The sequence below is a fragment of the Macrobrachium rosenbergii genome, chromosome 51 (assembly GCF_040412425.1).
Source record: "Macrobrachium rosenbergii isolate ZJJX-2024 chromosome 51, ASM4041242v1, whole genome shotgun sequence".
NCBI lineage: Eukaryota > Metazoa > Arthropoda > Malacostraca > Decapoda > Palaemonidae > Macrobrachium > Macrobrachium rosenbergii.
The window spans coordinates 25,558,388-25,569,500 of NC_089791.1; the positions used below are offsets into that span (position 1 = coordinate 25,558,388).

At 34.5% G+C, this 11,113-nt stretch overlaps 1 protein-coding gene across 1 annotated transcript; it reads left to right on the plus strand.

The window, feature by feature from the left end:
* The first annotated feature begins 9,528 nt into the window (after nucleotides 1-9,528).
* On the plus strand, nucleotides 9,529-10,672 carry LOC136832995 (ubiquitin-associated and SH3 domain-containing protein A-like). Its single transcript, XM_067094646.1, has 2 exons — nucleotides 9,529-9,537; nucleotides 10,160-10,672. Exons 1-2 carry the CDS (start codon nucleotides 9,529-9,531, stop codon nucleotides 10,670-10,672), a joined length of 522 nt encoding a protein of 173 aa, XP_066950747.1.
* Nucleotides 10,673-11,113: the final 441 nt, after the last annotated feature.

The window sequence follows — 11,113 nt, forward strand, 5'->3', positions numbered from 1 at the left end:
TCAACTAAAAATTCCTTTCGGGTAACATATATGAAAATATATTACTTCCGAGGTAGAGTGGAATTGATATTAGCGACGTTTGTAGCTTTCTGATTGTATATGAATCACGGTGATGTGATAAATAGTCATATACACACAAACGCACTACACGGTCAACCTTGCAGAGGTGGGTGGATATCGCCTCCAAACGCAAAACACCTGAGTTCGACGGGTGGGTTGATGGGAGATGGTATTATATACCTCTTGTGGCCGACTGGTTAGTGTGTCAATCCTGATTCCTCGTCCGTCGCTGGTTCGACCCCACGGACGGTGGACTTATTATCAACTAAAATTCTTCGGTAACATATATGAAAATATATTACTTCCTGAGGTAGAGTGAATTGATATTAAGGACGTTTGTAGCTTTTGATTATATATATATATATATATATATATATATATATATATATATATATATATATTCCTTTTTTTCCTGTCATGGTCGAAACAAGAAGGTTTTACTGAGCTCACGGGACCACTTCCAGCTTCCCAGTCCAGAAGAGCAGATCCCCTAGATTGGAAATTATTCACTGTCTTTAAGGAATCTCCTGGCCGTGCATTGTAATTTCATGTTAGAAGTTGGGGTGATAATGATTTTATAATAAGAATAATAGAATGGCTACCTACGTTTGCAATTTTAATGGGACCTCATTGTCATTTCATATTAGAATTTTTGGTGATAAAGGTATCATAATAATAAGAATAGAATTGCTACCCCTGTTTGCAATTCTAAAGGGACTTCGTTGTCATTTCATATCAGTAGAAGTTGTGGTGATAATGATTCGGTAATGATAAGAATAAAATAACTAACTGGGATTGGATTTTTGAAAGGACCTATTGGACCTGTTTATCATTAGTTCAGTCAAGCTGTTTTCAGAAGCCGAACGATTCGCTAGATCTCCAAGAAAAATGGCTAGTGAGTCAAAAATCTTATAAAACTTCTCCCTTTTTATCTAGCCCGCAGTGTTACACACACACACACACACACGCATATATATATATACATATATATATATATATATATATATATATATATATATATATATATATATATATATATATATATATATATATATATTTATATATATATATATATATATATATTTATTTATATATATGTGTGTATATTTATATATATATATGTACATGCATATATATATACATGTGTATATGTATGCAGTATATATATGTAAGTAAAAACTATTATATATATATATATATATATATATATATATATATATATATACATAGATATATATATATTATATATATATATATATATATATATATACATATATATAAATATATATATATATATATATATATATATATATATATATATATATATATATATATAATTTATATACATTTAAATAGCTGTAAATATATACATACATACATGCATGCAGCATGTACGTATGCAAGTGGAAACTATTGTCCCTTCGTCCTTCGATGCAATCATGGCAAGCAAAAGGGTAAACAATCCGAGGGGAGGAAATAAATTTCCCTGGTCCGAGGTCGTAAGTCTCCGGAAAAGACGGTCTTTAATGCCAAAAGTTTCCTCCTCTGGAACTTCTATATCGAATAAAAGTGACCATCGTTTTCTGCTGAGCAGTTTATATCACTTAACTTCTTCCTCTTTATCGCTGGGAGAAAATTACGGTCGGGGATTTAGAGAGAGAGAGAGAGAGAGAGAGAGAGAGAGAGAGAGAGAGAGAGAGAGAGAGAGAGAGAGAGCGTCTGTATGTGTAGCCTGTGCATACTAGAGAATAAGTGGGTGTGGGTTTGTGTGTGTATATATATAAAACATGCGTGTATTATATGTATATATATATATATATATATATATATATATATATATATATATATATATATATATATATATATATATATATATATATATACATAGTTGGATTAGTAGATATGAGTAATGTTGGACCTGATATCTAGATAATGACAACAGATCAGTATCGACCTTTGAAACTTAAAATATCCACAAACTGGAGAACGAATATTGTCAAAACCACAAACAGTTTCAGATCGCCATGCTCCCTCTTCAGTTTGGGGCATTTAAACTCAACTACAGTCCATTCTGCTTTTGATTATATTTGTTCTCCAATTTGTGTTTTTTTTTTAAGTATCTGGATAGTTGAGCACCATTGAATACCAAACGTCTTTGGCACATAAGCCCCCCTAAATATCCGTGGTTCATGGCAGAGGCTAGCAACCGTGTCCAAATAATTTTTACTGAGAACCTTTTTTATTTCATGATTAATGAAAAAAAATCATCGACACTTTGCATTTTCTACAAAAGAGTAAAAAACAAAAACGTTCCTATTTGTATGACGTCAGAAAAAGTAAACGGTCGTTCAATATTATACAACCAGAAAATGTCAGTTTATTTTGCAGAATGAAAAACATTTATCAGTTATGCAGTTAGGAACTATTTTTTTTTACTGTGGATATGGTAAGAGTAGAGGGTTTACTATACATTGTAGGAAACATCTTCACTGAATAGTGAAATTTGCTTAACGTAATTCATCGTAAACCTACATGATTATTTGGGCGTACGCAAGGTATGATTTAATTGTTTCCATATTAGAAGGGGTTTTGCGTTCACGTATTTATTATTAATTTTGGCATTTCAACACTTTCAAGCTGGTTTTGCTCATACATTGCTAAATGTTAACATGTATTCACAAATATAAATAATGACAGACTTGTAAATTAGAAGATTAAGTAAATGGCCCCATTTGACCAAATGTTAGCATGCGAAACCTTACATTATGTGCAAATGCGTTGTTAGACTTTAGACATAAGTATGATTTTTTTTGCCAGTTGTATACTATAGCTGTTATACATACATACATACATACATACATACATACATACATACATACATACGCGTAGAATGTTTACATGGAATCACCTCACTTTTAAAATTATATACGAGAAATAACTTTATATTTTTTTCCTTGATTGCATTCAGCTAATTAATTAAGTTGACTGTCGGGTTTTTTCTTTTCACAATTAACGATACTGTTTAGTGAAACTTTGATGTCCTTGCTTTTTCACCAATTGGTCATTTATCGATGTTATGTGTAGACCAGGAAATAAAACACATCATTAACTTAGCCTGCTTATCAGCGTTACCATGGCAACACCTACATGTAAAACCAAGTGGGTTTTGGGCCAAGGTTTTGATACACCGCAAGCTGTAAATCTCGAGTTTTAACCCCATCCCCCTCCCCCTCCACCAATCCCCGTCCTCTGTCCCCAGTCCTCTATTTGCTGTTGGCTGAATCAGGCCGTGTGCCAGCACGGGCTCTTGCCCCTTAAGGAGGCCCCTTTATAAATGTTGACTTACTGCGAGGTATATCCTAAATGGAGTCCTTTGTTGATGGTGATGAATTTTGATCGGTGGTGCGTGATGCCGTACATTTGGTAATGGGTTTGTGATAGGGAGAAGGACAAATAAGGTTTCTTCAGTGATACGGAGAGAGGAACCTATTTCCCAATGTCTCTTAGAGTTAGTTATACTGTTTAATGGCTTATATATGTATGTGTATGTTTGTTATTTTATTCTTTATTTTCTTGTGTAAGTTTTTCTTTGTTGATTCTGTAGGGCGTTGTATTCGGTTTGTGCCTGCTGATCTTATACAGATCATGGACGTCTGAATAATAGTAATGTTGAAATCTTGATATTGATGGCTCTGAAATTTGCAAAGATGTCTCGTGTCGTAATCCTTTGATTTTAATATGCGCAAGGTTTTCATTATTATTATTATTATTATTATTATTATTATTATTATTATTATTATTATTATTATTATTATTATTATTAAAATTACAAAATCACATTTATTACTGTATTTACAAATAATAAAATGAAATCCAGGAGCTCCTGGAATTCATTTTATTATTTGTAAATACAGTACTTTACATAAATGTGATTTTGTAATTTATAAACATATTCACGGATTGTGAAGAAGATTTGCATTATTATTATTATTATTATTATTATTATTATTATTATTATTATTATTATTATTATTATTATTATTATTATTATTATTATTAGTTAAAAAATTATTAAATAAGAACGTGAACTTGTGTCAGTTTTTTGTTTCAAACTGCATATCTAATTTCCGGAAATTCTCTTTGCATCTGTCAAAAAAATTAATTTTATTAGTTCTTGGTTTTTGTTATATATTTGATCAATGGATGCCTTTTGTGTTTTATTCATCAATTCATCATACGAGAAAAAGGCAATAGTAATGTTAACAGATGAAAAGACAAAGAACAGGAAGTACATATGATTTTTATTATTGTACAGTTACCAGGATTGAAGACTTACTGAACGATGGAGCTGACAGTCAATAATAATTACTATGGTGTATATGTATACGTGTATATATATATCTATATATGTACACATTTGTATTTATATATGTATATATATGTATACATATATAATATATAAATATGTGTATATATATATATATCATGTATGTGAGAGAGAGAGAGAGAGAGAGAGAGAGAGAGAGAGAGAGAGAGAGAGAGAGAGAGAGAGAGAGAGCAAACAACTACAGAGAGAAAAAGAGAGGTTACGGACACTCGAATATCACTCCTATGGCGGTTCTTCAAAAATAATTCGAGGTTAAAAAAAAAAAATATCCATGTGGCAAGCATGTGTGTGTGTGTGTGTGTATGTGCGTGTGTGCGCGCGCGCTTGCGTGCAGTGAATTGTCTTGTCTTCGCCCCGTCTGTACGAAAACAGATCTCGGCGACCGATAAGGCACGAGAGATGGAAGTCACCCGATACGTGAATCTGACAGGGAAAAGGGGGGACCGTGATTAATCGTGCTTGCTGTTTATAACACGGGCGTTGGGGGGCCTTATGCCAGCGGGGCCCCTCGCCCGGAGGCAGTAGGTGTGATACAGTGTTTCTTCCTTTAAATCTTCAGCTGAAAACCATTACCGAAAGAGTCAACAGACTATAAGCCCAAGAGGGTTCTAAAGAGAAATCAGCTTGCAAAAAGTGTAACAGTTTATAGGATAAGGTGATGAATAAATAACTAAATAAATATGAGGGAATAGAAAATGAGACAGATAAACATGAACTTTACGTGTATCAAGAGTTTTTTATTCCCTTACAGGGTATAAGAGGCCTGCTGTGGACCTCTTGACATATCCAACCAACAGAAATGCGAGTGGTTGTAGCTAGTACAAACGCTAGTATTTACTCCCGGGAAAAATCAGAAGTCAAGATTTTAGTCCGTTTTTATCAGGTGGAGGAAATTTGGAACGTGGAATTAGCATACAACACGTTAAAGAGAGCTTATATCTTTAGCACAACAGCTTACTAACACTTCCTGCAGGTACAGTTTTGATATTATGTTATTTTTGCATCTTTTTTGTATATTATTCCTTCGAAAGTTTCTTATTGGAATTTCATTTTGATACTGAATGGAATTGTTCAGTTTCATAATCATTGTTTGTTGGAGACCTTTGTTGTTTATAATGATTAGTTTGCCTATTTATTTTCATTGTTTCTGTTAAAATGCTTCTAAATAAGTTGAATAATTAATCAAGATATAAATTTCACAGTGGTGTTTTATAATTGTCATGAGGTATTTTTTTGAAAATTGTATGACACTGGAAGAATACCTGTGTTTTTGTTGTTTTTATTATGCCAAAAAAAAAATCTTCAACTTCTCGATTTCCTTCAGAATTTTTGGAATAAGTTTACTACTGCAAGCATTGAATCCGGAATGGAAATAAATGAAGAAACTCAAACCCACGCATGTTATGTTAAGAGGAGGAACCATGAACCACAAAACCACGAAGGCTAACAATTATTATTATTATTATTATTATTATTATTATTATTATTATTCTTATTATTATTATTATTATTATTATTATTATTATTATTATTATTATTATTATTATTAAATACTGATAGTAGCATGAGTCTTGAAATGGAAAGACAAATCCACAGTTATGTAGGGGTACATAAATTTAAAAATAAATTTCTACAGAGAGCTTTCAAGAATCTGTACCCATACATAACTGTTGATTTATTTGTCCATTATTATTTTATTATTATTATTTTTTTTTTTTGTCTATCTCAGTCATCCTATTCGACTTGGTGTTATTTATAGTGTGGGGTTACGGGTTGTATCCTGCCTCCTTGGGAGTCCATCACTTTTCTCACTCTGTGCGCTGTTTCTAATAGCACGCTCCTCTGCATGAGTCCTGGAGCTACTTCGGCCTCGAGTTTTTCCAGGTTCTCTGTCAGGGATCTTGGGATCGTGCCTAGTGTTCCTGTGATTATGGGTACAGTTTCCACTGGCAGATCCCACATCCTTCTTATTTCGATTTTCAGGTCTTGATACTTTATCAATTTTTTCCTCTTTCTTTCTCATCGACTCTGGTGTCCCATGGTACTGCGACATCAATGAGTGATGCTTTCTTCTTGATTTTGTCAGTCAGCATCAAGTCTGGTCTATTGGCAGGTATCACCCTATCTGCTCTGAATTATTATTATTATTATTATTATTATTATTATTATTATTATTATTATTATTATTATTATTATTATTATTATTATTATTATTCAGAAGATGAACACTATTCATATGGAACAAGCCCACCAAAGGAGCCATTAACTTGAAATTCAAGTTTCCAAAGAATATTACGGTGTTCTTTAGCAAGGAGTTAACGAAGGTAATGGGAAATACGGAAAGAAGAGATCACTTATTGAAAAAGGAAAACACAAATTGATAAACCAAAAAGTAAATAGATAAAAAAGAAATGTAAGTAAATTGTTAAAATGCAAGGTGAATAGTACTAGGGTAGTAATGCATTGCAACTTCGCTTGCTTTTTCGAAGTTCCGATTGCACGACAAACTCGGGGAGACTGTTGCGTGTATAGATATTGCATAAAAAGTTCCGTTACTCTTGTTCTTCTCATCCGTCAAGCGCTCTGTGTCGTATAAACATTAAAATATATTTATAATAATAATTTTGGACTGTGGAACAGTCTCCCTGAGGATGTCTGCAGTTGCAACTTCAAAAGTTCATGCGAAGATGCAACGAATGACCGCCATAATACTGTTCTTGCATTTTAATACATTTTTATCTATTTATTAATTTATTTATTTTTATTTTTTATTAAGTGGGGTCTCTTCTTTCTGTATTTCTCTTTACCTCCTCTTACTTCTTCCTAATGAACGCCATGTTTTTGGAAGGCTGAATTTCAAGTCCGTGGCCCCTATGGTGGGCTTGTTCCGTATGAATAGGACTCATCTTCTGAATAATAATAATAATAATAATAATAATAATAATAATAATAATAATAATAATAATAATTTAATGAATTATGCAGTTACCTTTGATGACATCCTGTAGGCACTGAGGACCCATTCTCCTGGTGACGCTGGTGGTTGGAGCCATGCAAGGGGAGGAGTTGATCTCAATTAGCCACGGCCTAAAGGAAAAGGAGAAGAAGAAGAAGAAGAAGAAGAAGAAGTAAATAAACACTACTGAAATATATCGTTTGTCAATGAGTTAAGTAAATTAGATATATTATTGAACTTCGGCTCTGAACGGGCCCTGGTTGGATGTATAAAATCTAAGATAAAAGAAGAAGAAGAAGAAGAAGAAGAAGAAGAAGACGAAGAAGTAAATAAACACTACTGTAATATATTATTCGCTAAAGTTAATTCTATTAGAAACATTAAAAGTAACTCTCTTCTACAGTCATTTTGATCATTAAGCCGTCTGAACTTCAGCTCTGAATGTATGGGGGTAAAAAATCTAAGATAAAAGAAGAAAAATAGATAAATAAACACTACTAAAATAGATATCGTATGCCAAAGAGTTGATTATATTAGACCTATACAAAGTAACGCTTTTCGACAGTCATTTTTGTAGAGTCACGAAGCTGGCTGAGCTTCACCTCTGGATGGACACTGTTTGAGCATAAAAGTTAATTTAAAGGGCTAAAAAACTTTGGCTTATTGCTTCTAATGGACATAAACAATATGAAGAATATTATATGGGTAAAACGAGAGTTTAGCCAACAACAACAGCTGGACAAACAGAAATAAAAGCCAAATAGAAACCAAACAGAAATAATAATAATAGCAACGAAACTGAAGCTCTTCCATGGCAGCAATGGGCTAGGTACTGAGAAGCTCTTTGTTTTCTGTGTTACTCTGAGTTTGACAGAACATATAGAAAGTCGGAAGCTCATACATATAGAAGATATAAATTTGTTGACATTACGGTCTCTCTCTCTCTCTGTCTCTCCATTATATATACATATACAGTATCTATCTATCTATCTATCTATCTATATCTATATATATATATGAAGACAAAAAGGCCCATAAAACATTATTTGAACGTTGCAACCATATATTTCGAGCACTGGTAAACTATTTTACCAGTGAACAGGGGCACAGAAGGAAATGCGCGAAACATATGGTTGCAACGTTCAAATGGTGTTTTATGGGCCTTTTTATCTTCGTATTATACTGTGGTATTGCAGTAAAAAGACATTCATATATATATATATATATATATATATATATATATATATATATGTACAGTATATATACATATACGTATAATATAGATATATAGATATATATATATATATATATATATATATATATATATATATATATATATATATATATATATATATATATATATATATATATATATATATATATATATCCTTCCTCTCTCTCTCTCTCTCTCTCTCTCTCTCTCTCTCTCTCTCTCTCTCTTCTCTCTCTCTCTCTCTCTCTCTGTATATATATATATATATATATATATATATATATATATATAGAGAGAGAGAGAGAAAGAGAGAGGAAGGATATATGTACATACATATAAATATATATACATATATATATATTATATAATTCAGGTTAACATCATATATCAGATATTCCTGAAATTTCAGTGTATTGGTAAAGAATAATTGCGAGACCATCATATGCCAACTCAGCAGAAACATCTAAAAATAAACAACATTTTCCTAAAAACTTGAGAAAAATGCCACCGGGAAAATACGTTCACCACATAGTATAAACCTGAACTCAGTCACGGCCCAATTACGACTAGTGGTCCTTCGCCGAATCAGTCTTCAATACCTGCGGAACTCGACTGTGAACAGACGCCTTCGAAGAGAGGAGAGGCAGCAACGCCCTGTCAAGATGGACGTCATTCTCCCAACGGATGGGGACTCGACTTTGAGCCCCGAGGAACTTGGTGTCCTGACTCCCGAGTCGATCCAAAGCCCCATGGAAGGAGGAGGAGGAGGAGGAGGCCTTCTGATGGAGCTGAGATCCCAGTGCTCCGGGATTCATTTCAGCCTGATCAAGGAATTCCTCACTGCTGTTGCATCATACGGAGATCATAGACGTACTCTGAAGGCTTTGGAGTCGATTTCTTGACTTCGAGATAATGTGGCACGTACTGGATCTAAGCCAACGACAGGGAGCGCGTTTCTTTACAAGAAAGAATCATGTTTAACCGCATAAATGCTTTGTTGACTTGTCTCCTGATTGAGTTATTATTATTTGTTATATAGTTCTTCCCACGGGTACCACAGGATTGCTGACCCGCCTGGGTATGCTTGCAGGTTTCTTTTCGTTCGCCGTCGAGAATCTTACGAGTTATAAATCGAAAACGAACCGGGTAATTAAAGAGGAAACGAATAATCAGCGAGGGAGAATACGAGGTCAGGAGTTAGCAAGGGGAAACGAAGATGGTAATGAATTTCAAGTAACTGATGACGAGGATCATGCTTCTTCGAAGACAGAGAGGAAATCTCAGAAGAATACATCCTCGACCCAACAGAAATCCACGACTCAAGCCTGGATAGAACATTAAGAGACTGTGAGGAGAAGGAGAGGAAGGACTTCAGAAGAATTAGGAGTAATAGTAGTTAGACACGGCGAACGCCTTGATCAGGTGGACAGAAATTGGCTTGATAAATATACAGAAGAAAAGGATTATTGCAATATTAAAAGTGAACATAGAGGGGATTTTTACCCAGAAGTTCTTCCCCTGAGACACCCCGTTGACCAAACAGGGCCAAGATGATGCTCAGAATTTGGGATCAATAATGACAAATGCGCATAATATTACGTCTATTTATGTTTCCCCCGTGTATCGGTGTATGGAAGCAGCAAGAAAGATAGAAGAAGGAGCTTCATTACATAATATCAAGATGAAAATAGATCCCGGGCTATTAGAGTGGGCTGCTACTTTTGGAGAAGTCCTCTCCCTCGAGGAACTCCTCAGGGCTGGATTTAATATTAGCCAGGAATCCGAACCCTTAATGGAAGCCACTGACATAAACGTCAGAGAAACCATGAAGGATTATTGCATCAGATCGCAACGTACATTTACCCATTGCCTGGAAGATCATCGGCAGACTGCGAGAGAGGGGACAATGCTCGTTGTTGCCCACCAAATGACCATGCTGAAAATCCCGATAGATTCAGCGAAGGAAAGAATCCCTTTCTTTTTGGAACTAGTCCAACTCGGTGCCAAGCTTCCATACTTAGGACACGTTTGGCTGTCAAAAGATGGCAACATTTGACACCATGAATATATGGCTTTCGCTAAATAAGAGGATAAAGAAAAGTACTTGAAGTTGTACAAGAGTTTTCAAGTAGTATTGTTGTGCAGAATCTGGGATAAGTTAGCATACTATATGCTGAACTCTCTTACCAGGCGATGTCCTAATATCCTAAAAATATTAGACAAGAAGAAAGAGAATTGGCCACGATTGACATTCCATGCATGACGAGCTCTCTGAAGACAACCGAAGCCTTTGGAGCCTTTTTACGACTGGGACTAGAAAATCACAACACCCTTGGAACGAGAACCAACGGTAGGCAACCCCACTCCCCTCAACACACACACAAACACACACACACACACACACCCAACATCTAGCCTACCTCCTTGACTGGGCCAGGGAAATCACAGCGCCCTTGGAACATGATGCATCTGCATCAACTGTTCCGGAGGAGTTGGT